We start from the raw sequence: 19,665 nt of genomic DNA, 5'->3' as shown, positions 1-19,665 counted from the left end.
GAGCGCGAAACTACTACTACTATTATTATTATTATTATTATTATTATTATTTGTTTGTTCTTTTTTTAGGAGGGGGGGGGTTACTCTCTAGGGTTACTATTAGTTCTTGCTCGTCCTTTCTCCGTCTTCTATTTTCTTCTTTCTATCGCTTTTCGCTTTGTTTATAATCCCTGCTGATTATTTACACGCGCACGTGCATCTATCGTTTTGTGTCTGTGTGCGTGTCTCCAGATAAGGAGGGGGGGGCAGAGAAAGAGAGGAAAGAGTATTATTTTCTCTCTTTCCTCTCCCTCCGCATATATCTATATCTCTCCCCTCGCTCTACCCTCATATTTTATGTGCATCTTTTCACACGGATTTACGTCCGCACACAAGCAATAATACAACGGTGTATGTGTATTTCGTAGTACATTAGTCGAGGTTCCGACGGCGACAATCAGTCCGACAGAAAATGCGAATTTTCGGCGGAATTTTAGCTGTCCGACTGAGGCAATTGTTCTGGGTAGCCCTAAGTCTAACCATATTATTATTATTATTATTATTATTATTATTATTATTATTATTATTATTATTATTATTATTATTGATTAACAAGAAGCTTTCACACAGGTCATCAAAGATCTCATTGAATACAGTCTATGGTGTTCCCTGTAAACTGTGTGACAACAAGTCTCTCCAGATTTTCTAGTACTCTCCACCTCTTTCGATAACATTTGCACATAAATTTGCATTATCGCAACAGATGCTTGCCATTGATTTCTCGTTGTTAGCGGCCATTTGTCTTTACTGGTATTATTATTATTATTATTATTATTATTATTGTTTTTGTTATTATTATTATTATATTATTATCATTATTATTATCATTGTTATTATTATTATTATTATCATTATTATTATCATTATTATTATTATTATTATCATTATTATTATCATTATCATTATTATTATTATTATTTTTATTATTATTATCATTATCATTATTATTATTATTATTATCATTATTATTATCATTATTATTATTATTTTTATTATTATTATCATTATTATTATCATTATTATTATTATTATTATAATTATTATTATTATAATTATTCTTATTATAATTATTATTATTATAATCATTATTATTATTATTATAATTATTATTATTATTATTATTATTATTATTATTATTATTATTATTATTATTCGTTAACTTCAAGGTATTGTGATATTTTACACTTTTCGCTTTTTGTTTTGTTTTTTTTTTAACTCAAGAATGAGCTTTTACACCAAAGCTAGTGAGTATAGTCAATTAAATGAAACGCAGCTGGCGTAGGATGTTTGCTGTGCCAGGCAGAACTGACTTCTGGTGTACGGTGATATTGTTCTAGATTCTCAAAGAATTCAACTGTTTCTCAAGATCATGTGGAATTGAGCCAAGCTCGCCCATGATGATTGGCATGATGGAAGTTTTTTTATTCCACAACCTAGCAATCTCCACCACCAGTTTCTGATAGTTCAGTAGTTTCTCATTCATTTTGCTTACTAAGTTGATGTCGTTTGGTCAAGCCATATCAATAAGTTGGCATTCAGTTGTATTTTTGTTCACAACTACAATATCCGGTTTCCTGTTAGTTATCTCTCGGTCACACTGAATCATGAAATCGCAGAGAATCTTTACATTCGCAGTTTTTTACTAACGTTTTTGAGTGATGTTGAAACCACTTGTCCGTCAGTTGGATTCCAAACTTTTGGCACAAACTCCAATATAGATTTAAACATACTTTGCCACGGCAACGTTTGTACTCTTTTTGAGCAAGTGTAGAACACGCATTAACAATGTGTGTCACTGTTTCAAGGTTAAGCCATACAGCCTGCACTTATCAGAACAGTCCTTTCCAAAGATGTTTCTATTGATTAAATTAGTATTCAGTGCCTGCTCTTGAGCAGGAAATATAATATTTTATGTCTCTCTTTTCAAGTCATTTTTAGACAGAAAATTCCATGTGTCCTGATATTTTTGCGACTTAGTATCTCAAATTGACCATGAATTTTCAATAATAATAATAATAATAATAATAATAATAATAATAATAATAATAATAATAATAATGCAGTGCCGAAAGAGGAAGAGCTAGAAAGATTCATTGGAAGATAAGCAGAAGTATAAGGAAAGAAGCGAAAACTTGACTGATTATTATTATTATTATTATTATTATTATTATTATTTTTAGTATTATTATTAGTGGGACCTGTGGAAATTCCACAGGTGAGAAAAAAAAATAAGACATATATATATATATATATATATATATATATATATATATATATATATATATATATATATATATATATATATATATACATATGTGTGTGTGTGTATATATAGGGAGATATGATAGAGACTGGGCTATTATGTACAACCTAGACTGGTAAGAAGCGAAAATATTTAGATCCACGCTGAAATTTAGTGTCACCTATAGAAATGTTTGCGTGGTCGAAACACGAAAGAAAAGCTAAGAAGAGGAAAGGAATAAAGGATAAAAGCTTGATAATAATAGCGCAATTGGACGCCAATTTTATCTCATAATCTATTTCCATATTTGTCCAGCCACTTTGTGACATCTCCGAGTTCAGTTTTTATTGACCCTTTCCGATCTTAATTTAGTATCCATCTGTCGTTATTGTCCAACGGCTCTCTCTCTCTCTCTCTCTCTCGCTCTCTCTCTCTCTCTCTCTCTCTCTGAAATTGGATTCCGAATACCTAGCTAGCCAGAATGATTGTATCTCTCTCTCACACACACACATACACACATTATTTATGTATTAAAATATATATATATAGTTCTATCAATTTTTTTGTCTATTGATATTCATATTAAAACCCTTTTTTCTATTTATTTAAAAAGAAAATAAAACACAGACAGATATATATATATATATATATATATATATATATATATATATATATATATATATCGCCCTACCATGGAATGCCGCCGGGGTACATCAACAATTTTTTGCAGGTCAGAGTTTTCTTCTATCGCGGTTTGTTTTAAAATCCCACTTTCCTCGGCCTTGTGTCACATCATTTTGTCGTAGGAGAGAGATAGTCATCCACATAAAATACTGATTCGCTGTTTCACAGCCCATCAGTGCGGCTAAACAGGCAACTTCCTCAAGCCAGGATCGAAACCCGACCGACCAAATGACAGTCGAGGCTTCTGACCATTGCGCTATACGGATAATGCTGTGTGGGTAATAAATCAACGATGTTTTTACACACACGCACACACACACACACATATATATATATATATATATATATATATATATATATATATAATATAAAGGTCGTGGAATTGCATTCGTCTGCAAAATATCTAGCTAATTTGCATATTCTTTTAAACATTCATTTTAATTAATCCTCTACTAGTTTTTTTTTTTTTCGGTTTTCTTCTTTAATGGTCACCTTTAGTTAACTATTACGTGTAATTATATTCTACACGATTTATACTTGCTTAATATTCGCGTAAAAAGGTTTTAGCAAACCAGTTTATACATATATTTATGTATACGTGTATATTTTTATTTAAAAATTTTGCCTACTAAACTCCTATCAGTTTTAATCTGCAGACATGAAACTTAATATATAAGGTATTCAACCCCATGCGAAACTGTATATTTAAGTTTTAGCCGGGGAAATCGGTTCAAAAGTGTGAAAATTATAAAAATGGAATTATTATAAAAATGGAATTTGCCAGATGATGGTCGAACGGCGGCATTACGAATATGCATGCGTAACATAATAGCTATTTGTTCATATTTAAATTTTTAGCCTTGCAGGAAACATGTCTTCATAGCTCAGACATTAACCTCAAAGGAAAAAGTAAATCGTAAACTAAACGTTTTCGATTCGATTCCATGTAGTGGCGCACGCGCACGAGTCATTTTTTTTTTTTTTAACTTTTTAAATCATTACTATATATTGAGTCCAATATAATATAATAAATACGAAATCTGATGCTCCACTCTCCCAGGCTTTACCTTCTCAAATTTTTGAATAGGAGTTAGTTGAATCGCCTGAATCGCCCTACCATGGAATGCCGCCGGGGTAGCTCAGCAATTTTTTGCAGGCCAGTGTTTTCTTCTATGGCGGTTTGTTTTCAAATCCCACTTTCCTCGGCCTTGTGTCATATCATTTTGTCGTAGGAGAGAGATACATTTATTAAGAAACAAAAATAAAGTAAAACGAAAATATCTTTCGATCTATCTATCTGTATATCTGTTCGTCTGTCTGTCCGTTTATCGTACGGATGCTTACGCGTTAGGGAGTCATCTGTCACCAGTGAGGTTATTTCACGTTCTTAGCAAATATCTGTGTCTTTCTCGCATTAATAAATCCTGTCATTTCTCCTTGTTTTTGTCAACCGTTTAGACACGTGCCTCCATCGCTCCGAGTGCGTGTTTTTGTGTCCATGTGTGTGTGAGAGAGGTAAATATATAGAGAGAGACAGGACGATGGTGAGAGAGAGAGTCTGTGTGCAAATTGCTATTGGTGTCTGTGCGGCTTTTGAGATTGCTCGTTTTCATTCGCGTCTCGACGTTTGAACAAGACACTCCGTTCGTGCCTTAAAAACGGCGATTTCGAGGAATAACGCTAGAAGCTTTCTTCCCCACTTTACTTGGCTCCCCACGAGACCATATTAATACAAAGGGTCGATCCGTGCTCTTAGTTGATAATCACATTCTCTTAACTGAACTGGTAAGAAAAATACCTGGTGTTCATTTTATTTTGACCCTGTGCCACTCTTAGTTTTAGCATTGCTGTACAACGAAGTCATAACAGGCATGATATAATAATTGGACACGTTCGGTTTAATATTCGTATTGCACTTTCTTCTCTTCATAATCTTCCTAGGCAGAATCAAATATCGATCTGTGATGCTATTTGAGTCGTGATTTTATAATCCGACAAGATTCCTTTATAGATATGATTTATATATTTATTTATGTAATCTCGCACTTGCCTGAACTGGGCAAGCGAGACATGTTGATTTGATCGCATCATAGTTCAATCATGATGCTACCAGATAAGGCTGTTTGAAGATACAGCCTGCCTGACCCAAACTACACCAAACATAATTGTTATTTTTATTTCCTATCCTTTTGCAAAATGCAATAATGTTTTGCAAAAAAAAAAAAAAAAAAAAAAAAAATCTCTACGAAACAATCAAATGAAACGCCATGATTAAATATTTAACGACATAAACAATTTGAAGTATAAAAATATATTTACCACAATTTGGCATTAAATAAACCGAAAATACTTGATATGCCGTAAAACAAAGGAACCAAATATAACAAAATCAATTGAACGCCAATTACCTAATATTTAAAAGGCAATATGTCTGTCTGTCTGTCTGTCTGTCTCCATGTTTTTAAACTCTATCTCTTCTGAACATAAAAGTCGCAAAGCAGCGCCAGGGGCCTCAAAAGATTGGATCTTTTACGGACAGTTCTTTTATGGGTTTTAAAGGGTTAAAAATGAATCAAAATTGAAAAAAAAAATCATTAAACATTTGTATATTCATCTTAGTTTATGTTTATTTTTTAACTAGTTCATATGCGTGCCACGTTGGTGCTGTGGTAACGTCACCAGCTTTGAATGCTACAGTTTTCCTTTCGGTTGCGATTTTAATTGATGGCGCCCAAATAGTTTATTTATTTATTTATTCATTTTTTACTTTTGAACTTACGACTCTATAATAATATATACGAAATCTGGACAGAATAAAATATCATATTTAAGCGTATTTTAGGCCCGGGCAAAGCCGGGCGCCCTCCCCCACTAATATATCATAATCTATTTTTTATTATTATCTAACCAATTATTTAAATTTCCAAGTTGAGTTTTATTGATCCCTTTACTTTTTACTTTAATTTAATATCCGTCTGTAGTTCTTGTCCAACGGACCATCTCACCGATCCAAATCAGAGACATCTATTTCGCAGTTAGAATTCTTACGAAAATAACACCGTCACCAGTCTAGACCATTATTGAGGTGACTTATTTTCTGTTGGCGGGGGTATAGTTCTGTGAAGTTTTCGTGGCTTTGCCCTTCTAGGATCTGACTTCTCACTCTTTGAGAAGAAGTTAGTTCATTGCTCTTCGCTCTAGACGCCCCTACTGGGGAATGTCGATAGGGCAGCTCAGGCATTTTTGAAGGTCAGAATACTATTTCTCTGGGGGCGATGTCTATTCAAATGATGCTTCTGGCACACGTTTATGACAGGGATTGTTTTCTTATACTGCCAAAATCTGCAAGAGAGAGATGAAACGTTCAGGTCACGATTGCATAAGTTCCGTCATGCCACCAATGTTATTTGCAATCCCCTCTAATCCATTCGGGATGTATAAAAGAAAAAAGTCTACTTTTGGAACGCCACTCGTATTTGCGAATAAACAGTTGGTTCTTTGATATGATAGGGGCGCGTTCGAAATGAATGTTTCTGCTTGAAGCACAATTGTTCTATGATACTTGACTTTTGCATTTTAAACTTTAATTAAAGTTGTTATATAAAATAATTTTATAAAATCAACAGTAGATTCTCTACAGTGCAATGTAGACTACAATGTATTGTGGACTAAGTCGTACAAGGAAACATGTGAAACTTCCTCTCGATGCACTGCGGTGGGTCTCAAACTAGAGCAGGTAATCAGTCGATTTGATTGAAAAAAAAATATGGACGATTTCACCGATTTCGATGACAATAAAATATGGCAGGGTGAAACATTCGTTGATCGTCATTCAGTCTTTGGCATCGTCGGGTCTCCTTGCTAGTATAGTCATACTAAACTATAATTACACACATAAATTGAGCAGTATGTTACACACAAAAGAAAGAAATATCTTCACGCCAAGCAAACAAATAACATGGAGAGAGGGGAGCTTTTTGTACATATTTTATACTTTCATCTAACAATTTAATAAAGAAAACATACGCAAGAAAACAATTAAAAATGAAAGAGAAGCCGGAAGAATCCTACATATAAAATCATAAAAATTAGGTTAGGGAAAATGTGACTTATAAGTCTACCTGTTAGGTATTTGTGTAGTTGAATAACGTAAGTATAAAGGATTAGTTTGAATATCTACAGGAGAGTTAGTCAAGGAGTCTTGAGCGAACGAGTTGAAACGAGTAGACGGAACAGGCAACTTATCAGCTGTAAATCATGTAAATGACCTGCATCCTTTGGACCATGACGTCGGAAGCCTCGACAACCGCGCCCGATCACTTTGATACCTTATTTCACAAAGGCAGGAACTCTCTTACGTTTCCCCTACGTACTTCTTCCCATAACGTAATTACCTGTACACGTCGACCTAACTCATAACTTCATTATTACTAACGAAAAGTTATATTTTCTTACTTGCATGGAATTTTCTCTTTTTAACCTTTATTTTACGCACATGCGTTTAAATATTGCGACAAATTGCTCAAATCTGTTTCATGGGATTTGTTTTATTTTGTCAACCCATTTTTTACATTGAAATATTGAAATTTGATTAGTAATACTTATTATGGTTTGTTTTCTTTTTTTATTGTGCGGCATATCAAGCTTTTTATCTGTTGATCTACTGCCGAATTCAATCCGTTCGTTCTTGTTAATTGCTTAATATTTTCTGATGCATTTTGACTAGGATCATAGTGCAGTATATGTATATCTATTAACAGTAACAATTTAGGGTGAATGTGGCATTGCGATAACCGAGATGCTTTTCATCAAGATGAACCAAGTGCAAGAGAGATTCAAATAATTGCACTTAAAGGGATGGTCAGAATCTTTAAAAAGATCTCTCGGTTGGAATATCTGAGTAAGGGTGGGAATATTTGACATCCGGTAGAATGTTCCATCCCCAGATTGAATAAACTACTGAGAAGTCGAATTCGAGATAGCGAAGGCAAAAAAGAAAATAGCTGAAGGGTTGGGAAATTAATGAATTTTGTGGTGCTGGTATGATGACGATTCCTTACCCAACGGCATCCGAAGTTTTTTTTTTGTTTTGTTTTTTTACACAGTGATCACCACTTATCCCTGAGTGGCTTCCGGGCCTTGATAAGGGTTATTGCAAGTACATTACGTTAGTGTCGAGATTTGATGAAGTGTTTAATTAAGGGGGCAGTTCATTAGGAATTTGTTAACATTGGACTTGAAGACATCCAAGTTGTAGTCCGGAGGGAAGCAGGCAGACGGAACAGAGTTCCACAGGCGTGCAGTTCAAAGAAAGAAGCCTTGTTCATGGAATCCGCGTTTTGATTTAGGCACAGATATAGAGCGGGGGAAATTTTTCACAGTGGAATTAGTCTAAAATCGTACCCACGACGTAATAATTATAACCAAAACCATATGTATGTTGTTTAAATTTAATCATTTCGTTTCTACTTTAATTGCAGCCTGAAAAAAGTAGTGACAATGTTCCTGAAGAAATAATTATCTCTCGTGTTACCGAAGGTGGGATCGCCGATAAGAAAGGCTTAAAATTACATGATCAAATACTTAAGGTAAGTGTCAGTTTTCTACTAATTCCTACGCAAGATATATATATATATATATATATATATTATATATATATATATATATATATATTATAAATACTTATTTACACAAATAGTTTTGTCTACATATGTGCATACCTGTTTCATATGCGACTTTATTCAGTCTAGATACCTCAGATCTAAAATATGTATGCATATATGTGGCCCAAAAAAACTGTTTGCCAACGTAAAAAATACTAAAATACAATTCTACTTTTCAATGAGCACTACCTTATATATATATATATATATATATATATATATATATATAATATAAAGCTGTGTGTGCATCTGGTCACGAATAGGCTCCTATATTGTTGACTATTTTAAAAAAACCGATTACATATAATGATAGATGGTGTATCGAGACACAGGAATGGGTGTTTGTTCTGGCAGAACGGTGGTTCATTAAAATTGGTGGGTCTGCGTTCGCGCATGGTCCATAAAGTATGGAAATAAAAAATTTAAAAATTAAAAAAAAAAAAACGTTTGCACGTGTTTTTGATATAGATGTACATAATACTTTGATAAGTATGTTTTAACTTAAATAAGGATGGTATAATAAAATTTTAGGGTCTGCGTTCGCGTCTGGCCTCCATAGAATGGAAATACGCACGAACTTTAATAAAGACTTTTCATATCTATCTGCATAAGTATACTTTGATAATTATTTTTTAGTTTGAAGAAATATGGTATAATAAAATTATTGGGTGTTCGTTCGCGCCTGACCTTCATACAATGGAAATATGTCACAAAGTTTCACAAGTTTTTTTAATATAGATCCACAGAATATTGTGATAAGTGTTTCAGTGTGAACAGGTATGGTATAATTAATTAAGGGTTTTATCTATTTATTTTTACTTTGATCATATTTTGCTTTGGTTTTGATATCATCAAATTCGAAGCTATCTCTTTACAACCCTTCCTTTTCATAACCTATCATACTTTCATAAATCAGAGCCCATTTTCTGAAGGCTGTTTTTGAGCCCAGTCAACGACGGGTACTTTTGCTAGTATATATATATATATATATATATATATATATATATATATATATATATATATATATATATCGTAAAAGCATTAGATACACATCTATGAATAACCATAGAAACACAAAGCAATATATGTGTGAGAAAAAAGTCACGCTTCCGTAAGGGGCTTAGCTAACTCTTCTGCTTCACGACTCGACCCTGACTGATCTGTCTCTACTGCTCTCTCTCTCTCTCTCGCTCTCTCTTACTCTCTCTCTCTCTGATCTCTGACTGACTCGAACCCTCTTAACTGAATATATTGAACTTAATTTTCTTTGTGACGCCAGAATCGTGCCCAGCCATGTGATTCCTCATATGGATTTACATACACATATGCCCAACATATTTTTGGCAAAACAAAGACAGTCCTTAATTTACATTGTCCGATATCTGACCTAATAGTTGTATTGTAATTTAGTTATTTCTAAACACAATGGTCAATTCACTAAATTCTTGAGATTGCATCATGTATTCACTTTTAAATTTTGGATACTGGGTTCGATTCTAGCCTTTTCCTTATAATAAATAAATATTATTTTTTAATCCTATTTACGGTTTTCATTAATTACTGGGGTCTGTCCCCTTCCATATATAATATTTTCTAGTGCAGTAGACCCATTTTACCTTATTTGCAGCAAACTTGGCAGTGTCGTCTATGTATTCTTATTCATTCTACCTGTGGCAATTCTTTATAATTATATTAAGCACTAGCATGGATACCAGTCAATGCTGGGTAAATCAGCGAATATAAAGAATAGGTTATGAGCGTCTTGTTCTAATTCTTATGAGATTAATTTAATTAAAGATTGTTTTATTTTGATGGATGTACATTTGATGGGATATATTTGTAATCATATGAGTCGGTCACTTGAGTGGCCGACCCATACAACACTATTTTCATAGTTTACTTGGATGTCCTCTTCAAAAAAAAAGTGGATGCACACTTGGAATTAGTGTGGGTTTTTTCCTTAGTTAGTTCTCCATTCTTAAAGTTTGCCCCCTCCTGTTGGGTTCTGGCTGAAAAGGGTGTCAGCATACGTCTTGATGTTTAAAGCAGACTAAACAACACGCAGCACAAATTGTAATATATAAGAAAATCTTAACTATTTATTTTTACAAGGAATATTCACAATATATTACAATAAAAACAATTAACTTCAACCATTAAACTTTTTAAAAAGTTGACTAACCTTAGCTAACTACTGGAGAAGAGGCCCCTCCCTCTTTTACAGAGGAACAAAAATATGCCTCCTTACACCAATGATTAATAACTGCAAAAAAGGATGAGTTCTGACGAATTGGGTTCTTGTCCACCTTTCCTCTGTATTTCTCCGCGGGTGGTCAAATCCCCTTCTGGCGATTGGGGGAGTGACAACACAGTGGCACATGCAAAACATAATGCTGCATATTTTTTAGATCCTAGCCATGTTATATGTCAAGTTACATTGTTGAATAGTTTATGTCAGACCTAAATAGCAATACGCTTGTCAAAATATTATCTTAATTCTGATTAACAATTCATTGTTTTTATCCGTGCAACATTTTACTCTAAAAATGTAGAATTCGCTTCATTTTCTTTCCGGAAATAATTATTCCGGAAAAGAAGATTGCTACAATGGTGACAATTTTAAATAATGATCTAAACACGTCAAATTGTGTAACATACTGAGGGCAGTTGCTCGAATGGAAAAGTGTGAGTGGCACGTAAACGCTAAAAGGTTACCCTAGATGTGATATTGACAAAACCACAGAGTATTTTAGAATCTTGTCTGGTTAGACTTCAGGAAGGAAAGACGTGTCTAGGATGACGTCCCCAATAAGTTGCGCAAAATGCAACTAAATGCAGTGGGAAAAGCTTGCCGTTTATCTATCTGCTCCTCTCGATATCTCTCCTTTCTTCTCTCTCTCTCTCCTTCTCTCTTTTTTCCTCTCTTACTCCCCCTTCTTCCTCTCTTACTCACCCCTTCTTCCTCTGAGAGAGGAAGAAGCTCCCCTTCTTTCTCTCTTATTCCCGCCTTCTCCCTCTCCTCCTTTTTCATCTTTTCCCCCTTCTTCCTCTTTCTCCCCTTCTCCCTCTCTATCCCCTTCTCTCTCTCTCTTCCCGTCTCCCTCTCTTTCCTTCTCCATTCCCTTCTCTCTGTCTTCCCTTCTCTCTTTCTCCCTCCTTTCTCTCTCCAGGGTGCGTGCGAAAGAAATGTCTCTATCTGATATTTTCTGTGACTATTCCTTGCTTTTTAATAAACTATTTTCGTAAGCATCGTACAAATAGGTTTACCAACAGACAGAAGGAATATGGATTCCCTACGAGCGTATGGCTTATACGTACATACTACGATAAGTAAAAGAGATAATTCATACATCAATTTAGAGATGAAATGTGATTTAGTTTACATGTCGAGTCATATTTCCATCTCTTTGTGACTAAAACTGAATTATTCATTTTTTTTTTGCATCAAGTAATTACTGCCTTCCATAGTTGTCGTCTCACTACATTTTGGCCAACTAATCCTCTGGCCTGCTTTAGTTAGGATTAAAACCGCTATCTTCAGACAATTCTCACTTGGAACGTAGAATCAACCCTTCTACCTACTCCGCCACGGGCCTCAAGGAACGATCAAGGTTGGGTGTTATGGTTTTATAAATCCAGTTGTGTGTGTTTTTTACCTGGTCTTTCACTGTCGGATCCGTACCGAATTGTATTATATATTACTTGTTTTATTTATTTTTTGTGCGGGGGGGGGGGATCCCTTGAGATGAAAAATAAATAAAATAAAATGTAATAATATACAATAATTTTTATTATTATTTTAAAATTTAAACTAATATGACATTAATTAATCCCGGACTGTGTCGGACCGGGATAGCCAGTAAATTTTTTTTCTGCTCATATAAGAAAAATTTAATAGTTTAAAAACATAAAAATTTCGTAAAACAGATGCCAAACTGTAAACCCGTATAAAATACGGTGGCAATAAATATAGTTTTTAAATTTTAGATTGCAGGTTGCTCTAGTTAACATTTGGCGAGGGATTAAAAGATGGGAAAGAAAGCAAAGACTTAAAACTGAGTTCATGGGTAAGATTTTAGTAACATTAAAACTGCAAGGTAGATGGACATGTGTAATGAAGTAGCTGGTCGTAGTAAGGAGAGTGTGTAATATATTTTTCCGAAAAATAATATTCCGACATGGAAGATTGTTAGAATGGAGTTAATTTTAAATAATGATCTATAAAGCTCAGAATGCGTTCTATACTGATGGTATTTGTTTGAAAAGAAAAGGTTTGAATAACATTAATGATCAGAGGTAAAACTAGAACGGAAGTCGACGAGACTGCGTGACTTTTGGGTGGAGAATGTAGGCCTTTTGGTTAACGAGACTTCAAGCAGTCAAAATGGGTCCGTGTTGTTTTCCTCAATAGGGAACGCAAAATTCAGTTAAATGTACCGGGATAGGCTATCATTCTATCTGTCTACCCTCTTTCCTTCTCTGTCTTTTTCCTTCTCTGTCTCTTTCCCTCTTTCTCTCTCTCTTTCCCTCTTTCTCTCTCTCTCTTTCCCTCTTTCTCTCTTTCCCTCTTTCTCTCTCTCTCTCCCTCTTTCTCTCTCTCTCCCTCTTTCTCTCTCTCTCCCTCTTTCTCTCTCTCTCCCTCTTTCTCTCTCTCCCTCTTTCTCTCCCGCTCCTCTTTCTCTCTCTCCCACTTTCTCTCTCTCTTTCTCTCTCTCTCTTATTGTCTCTCTTTTTCTCTCTCTTTCTCTCTCTCTCTCTCTGTCTTTTGCTCTCCATCACTCTGTCTCTCTATCTCCACTCATATTAAAGTAATAAGTGGATATGTGACTGCGTTTTAAATTAATAGACCATATCTACAAGTACTAAGGTACAAATAGGTTTATCAGCGGACGAGTGGAGCCTAGGTTCCTGACGAGTGTATAAGTGTTTATACACTTGTTGGTAAGTTCAATGGAGATATTTTTTTATATTGACTGAAAGGTAAAATTATGAGTGATCTCCCTTACCTGTCCAGCTTTGCTTCTATCTCTTCGTAACTTAAACAAAGTTATTTTTCATTATAATTTTAAAAATTAGAAATTAAAACTAAAATGACATTAATAAATCCCGGGCTGCCCCGTGCCGGGACAGCCAGTAATTCTTTCATTTTCTACTACTGCTATTTACATAAAATTTAATAGTTGCAAAAAAAAAAAAAAAAAGACAACTTTCGTAAAACAATTAAATACCAAACTGTAAACCCGTATAAAATATGGTGCCAATAAACAAAATTAAAACGAAAAACAAATGTTACACTGCACGCTGCTCAAGTTACAATCCAAGGAGGGGAAATAGACTTAAAAATGCGAAGACAGCGGATAGGTAGAGTTTTAGTAAGATGAAGATAGAGAGGAAGATGGGCATGTGTAATGAAGTAGATGGGCGTAGTAAAGAGAATACGTGATGACCATGGTGGTTGTGAGAAAATGGGAGGGTGCAAAAGAAAGGGAGAGCAAAAAGTGAAAATTGGCTGGAAGGGAGGCGGATGACAGGTAGGAGGGGAAGTAAAGAGTTAGGGATTCGATGGATGCGGGAGGAGGAGGGACAAAAACGGACGGAAATTTACGAAGGGAAATCACGAAGCGAAGGAAGTCAGCCAACGGACTGGGTTATTTGTTCTTAGTCGGAGCCCAACTCCGAACCCCGCGAAAAAAAGGAGAGTAGGGATAAATACAGACAGATGGGAATATAAGAAAACTCTGCGTAAGAATAAGAAAGAAAGAACGTCCCATTATTGCCGTTATTTCAGAATGAAGAATTAGATCCAATAGTTGTTAGAAGGGTAAAAGTGTTATTATTATTATTATTATTAGTAGTAGTAGTACTAGAGTTGTCTTTATTTCTTTCTTATAGCGATAAATTTAGTGTCATCTTCTAAGAATCACGTGTGTGAAGAATTGTGAACCTCTCCCGACAAAACGGCAACATTTTTTTTAAATACTTTTTTGCTGCTGTTTTTAATTATTTTTTTTTCAAGTTGCGTGTGTTTTGGATTAAAATTTTTTTTTTTTTTTTTAGCTTTTTGTTGCTTTCATTTTTTTTTTTTTTTTTGACTCAAATGATTTTTCGATTTTTACAGTTTTACGTGCGTGTCCGTTATTTATTTTCTTACTTTTTCTTTTTCTTTTTTTTACTTTTATATTTTTTTTTTACTTTTATAATTTTTTTTTACTTTTATAATTTGTTTTTACTTTGATAATTTTAAAAAAAATATAAATCGTCAAATCTCAGATGCCCTTTTTTGTTTACTTTTATAATTGTTTTTGTTTACTTTTATAATTTTTTTTTTACTTTTATAATTTTTATTTTAAATATAAATCGTCAAATCTCAGATGGCCTTCTTTAATTGGATCTTTTCTAAACCCCTGTGACAGTGAATCCATATTTCAAGATTTTTTTTTGTTTTTCTTCAGCGATTTAAAATTTAATTAATTGGTTTATCCATTATTTACTTCCATTCGTCTTTAATTATTTTCTTTCTAATTTTATTTTCGTCCGAACCAGAAATGAAAAAATAAAACCGAGATGACATCTATCAAAAATAAATAGAAAAACTAAACAAAAGTCGTGAATATACACATGAATGCATACAGAGAGAAGAAACCAGAGAGATTAATTCTATAATGCTTATCTCTGCTACTACATAAAATGAATTGTGCGTGTGAGTTCGTTCCCTATGGACTCTTAAACGCCTGTGCCGATTTTTTTTTTTTTTTTTTTTTTTTCATAGAAATGTATTTTACATGCCCGGCAGTGTTTTGTATCAGAATATCTCCAATAAATATCGATAATCGAAAAAGTCCAATTCGTCCGCTCCTTTTGACTAAAAGATAACGCCGTAAACAACCTATCATCATTAGTGCATTTGAGAAGTTTTATTGCCGTACAAGCAGAAAGCATATAAAATCAACAGTAGGCCCTTTGATATGACGGGGGGGGGTGCGTTCGAAATAAGTGTTTGTTTAGAACACAATTTATTACTTGACTTTTGCATTTAAACTTTAATTCATGGCATTATCACCGCACAAGTAGAAAGGCCCGGCATATAAAATCAGCAGTAGATTCTTTGATATGGCATATGGCAGGGGCGCGTTCGAAATTTATGTTTCTTATAGGACACAATTGAACCATGATACTTCATATTTGCATTTTAAACTTTAATTCAAGCCATTATATAAAATAATTTTAAAATATCAACGATAGGTTCTCTACAGTGCAATATTAGCTACAATGTTTTGTGGACTAAGTCACTGCCGGAAAGATTGAAAAATGGTCGATTTACCGATTTCGATTGCAATGAAATATGGAGGAGGTAAAACATTCGTTGTTTCTCATTCATTCCTGGGCAACGTCGGGCCTCCTTCCTGGTTAATTTTAAAATCGAATCTAGTTGTCTTATCTTATTCAGAAAATGTAATAAATGTAATAAATAATAAATAAACCGCTCCAGAAGATATCTTACTATTGATGAAATTCTCTATCTATATAAAAGCCAAGTACGTCCAAGGATGGAATACTGCTGCCATATCTGGGCAGGAGCTGCTAAAAACAGCCTATCCTGCCTTGAAAGAGTACAAAATAGACTTCGTGGCTTAGTGGGGGATGCCCTTTTCTCTACCCTGCAACCTCTCTCCCACAGAAAAGACGGTGCGAGCATATCCTTGTTTTATCGTTATTTCCATAGCAGGTGCTGTCTGAACTCCAATCTCTGGTCCCCCCCTCGCCAATCTTTCACGAAAACACCCGTCTAGCTGAATCCACTGTGAAAAATTTCCCCCACTCTATATCTGTGCCTAAATCAAAACGTGGATTCCATGAACAACGCTTCTTTCTTAGAAGTGCACGCCTGTGGAACTCTGTTCCGTCTGCCTGCTTCTCACCGGACTACAACTTTAATGTGTTCAAGTCCAATGTTAACAAATTCCTAATGAACCGCCCTCTTAAGTAAACACTTCATCAAATCTCCACAGTAACGTAATGTACTTGCAATAACCCTTATCCTTGAGTGGCTTCCGGGCCTTGATAAGTGGTGATCACTGTGTAAAAAAAAAAATAGGACGCTGGATACATATGATATATTTTAGAAATCAAGATAAAATTTACACACATTAAAAACGGGCAAATCTGTTCACGCGAATTTACATTGCTCTTTCGGGCAATAAGTTAGTGGCTTAATACTTTAAGACTTTCTCTCTCAGTCTTAGAGAGTTACAAAAAAGACCAACCTAACAGGTCCCGCACTGTCAACTAAGACTCAACCTCTGTACCATCGACGAAATGTTGCATCGCTCTACTGTTTTACAACTATTTTAATGGTAGGTCCTTTGAAGCACTACAAGCCCTTGTACCCTCCGGACGTAAATACCCCCGACAAACTCGACAAGCAGCAAAATTCCACCCCTACATAATAGAGATCCCTAGATGTTAGGTCTTCTACATTATAACCCCAGGAGACGGTGGCCCCAGGATACTTTTTTTTTTTTTTTTTTTTTTTTTAGGTTACGATGTAGAATGACATGTTTTCCGGCCCCGGGTTACAGTGTTATTTATAATGTTATTTGATTATATACATGTGTATTATTTATATACTGTACTGTATTTTGTTATTAATTTTTTAATACCGTATACCGGGGTTCTACTGTACTCTAATAGTTTCTTCCCTCACACTGCTACATTTGGAATTCCCTTTCAGGTCCCTGATTTCTTGACTGTATTGACATGCAGAAATTCAAGTATAATGTAAAGAGACATCTTGCTGCTCAACTCCCTATATAGTATCCCTGCAAATTATGTTCCAGATAGTAGCTCTTTACGTCAAAGTGGCGCTGTGTCTTGTTTGGAGTGAAAATGCAATAAAAAATAAATTTAAAAAAAAGGGTGTAGTATTGTATATTGTCTTATAGATTTAAAAAAATATATATCTATTGTCCTATTCATAGAGCAGTAGGGCCTACGGAATTTATATACTAGGTATATTACGAGGCGTAGCCCGGGATTTATTAATATTAGCGTAGCTTATTTTTTTGATTTACAGGTTTCCGTAATTCATGAAGAGATGGTAAAAAAAACCCTCTAATTCTTACCTTTAAATTGAAGTAGGATTCATTATCATTTACAGCCTTATAAATCATCATTTAATATTGTCTCCATTATAATCTGGTCCTGGATATGACCTTAAACACTATCCAATTGTGAGGCCCCAGCTTGCGGGCTTTGGGGTGTGTGGAGCCACCCTTTAATTACCATTGCTCCCAGGTCCAATCTGACCCGGAGTAGTAGTACCTGTTAGGGTCCCAACTATCGGTTAAATAGAAACCGACTTGAAAACAACAAATATATTCTATTAAAAAAATTGTCTTCAAAATCTTTGGATTCGGCATTAAATAACCCGAAAAGAGTTGATATGCCGTAAAAAAATCAACTAACCATTATAATAATTTTCCTTGCCGAAATAATTATTTTCTGAAAGAATCTACAGTGAATTATACTTTTTCTAGTGTAAATATTGTGCTGTAAAAATATAATTAAGATATTTTTGCTAGACAGAATCAAATATCGATGTTTTTCTGTATTTATTTTAATATGGAAAATCCAACAAGATAGCGTTATGTATAAGGAAGATGATTATCATGTACAAATTTTCGGTGAACCGATCAATAATATTGTTGTTCTCTTCAGCTATTTACAATCAGAGATTTTTTAGTAGAACATTCCTCCTTCCGCAACAAATATTTCTAAAGTTGTTTTTACGATACTCCATCTTATTATAGGTACGATATTATTTTCTTAAAGAGACAGTTGAGGTCTTCCGTCTCTTATTTGGGTTATAAAATGATTTTTTATGGTCTCTATATCTAATATACAAATCATTACAACTACTTTCAATGTTATATTTTTCGAGACTATAATTATTTGCTGAGGACACATTTTTAAATGTGCTATACATTTTGTTAATCAATTTTCATATAACGGGCAAACCTTCCTATCTCTACAATTGCAATAATTTCTGTCGTTACTATTATCATGTGTATTGTTTCTATTATTATGCTTTCATATCGAGTGACTCTTAATTATTTTACCTAAATTATTTATACAAATAATAAAGGATCCTTCAGTCTTTGACAAACTATGGATACTCATGAAGAAGTACCTGCGCATGGATTTTTTTTTTTTTTTGTGGCAGGTGTGCTATCTCTAATTACGCCTCTCCTGAGTCTACATTGTTAAATACCAGTGGCAAGTGAAGTGTTTGTATAGGACGACTGGAAACAAATGAAGAGAGCGCATACAGCGCCTAGTATTCCCAAATGATCACCCATCTTATACCAACCAGGTTCAACATTACTTAACTAATATAATTTAACTAACAAATATAACTAAGTGCAACGGCATTTCTTATTACAATAATGTTACGCTAGAAAAACAGCCGCTTACCACTGATTTCTCGTTGATAACGACTTTCATTTTTTTCGATAAAATTTCAGTGAGAATAAGCTTCCCAATATTCCAGTACTCTAAGCAGTAAAAATCTGAGTCATGTTCAACTTCTTAAGCCTTTTTATCCTCCTCGAGGTTTAAATACAATCTTGTGCAGAGCTGAAAATAGTGTCATCCATTTTTGAAGGAATCACATTATTGGATTTCTGAGGAGTTTTAATTTTCTTGAATTCCTGGGTGATTATTATTATTATTATTAGTAGTAGTAGTAGTAGTAGTAGTAGTAGTAGTAGTAGTAGTCACTAGACATTCTCACAAAGGCCACCATTAACAATTTCTCTGTCAACAACATGGGTTATTCACTGGAGTCTGAGTGACAAGTTCCTCCAAACTTCTAGTACTCTACCTTTTTCGATAATCTTGCATATGAATTTGCGTTATCGCAGCAACCGTTTTGCACTGACCTGTTGCTGGTAACGACCATGGGTTTAACTGTAATTTGAGTGGAAATAGGCCTCCTGAAGGTCTCAGTCCTCTTTGCTCTCATTCAATGGACGTTTG

General features: G+C 34.3%; 1 protein-coding gene across 3 annotated transcripts in view; it reads left to right on the top strand.

Annotated features, from left to right (window-relative positions):
* The window catches only part of LOC145252783 (E3 ubiquitin-protein ligase PDZRN3-B-like), a 703,291-nt gene that overhangs the window by 317,455 nt on the left and 366,171 nt on the right, over window positions 1-19,665 (top strand). For all 3 annotated transcript variants that reach the window (XM_080112723.1, XM_080112725.1, XM_080112724.1), the window contains one exon: window positions 8,446-8,553. In XM_080112723.1, the coding sequence (XP_079968849.1) occupies window positions 8,446-8,553 (108 nt within the window). The remainder of the gene's footprint in view (window positions 1-8,445; window positions 8,554-19,665) is intronic.

This window comes from Euprymna scolopes, chromosome 29, assembly GCF_053919585.1.
Source record: "Euprymna scolopes isolate OS-2025 chromosome 29, ASM5391958v1, whole genome shotgun sequence".
Lineage (NCBI taxonomy): Eukaryota > Metazoa > Mollusca > Cephalopoda > Sepiida > Sepiolidae > Euprymna > Euprymna scolopes.
Note: the sequence above shows the minus strand (reverse complement) of the source record. Positions and strands in the feature narration are given on the sequence as shown.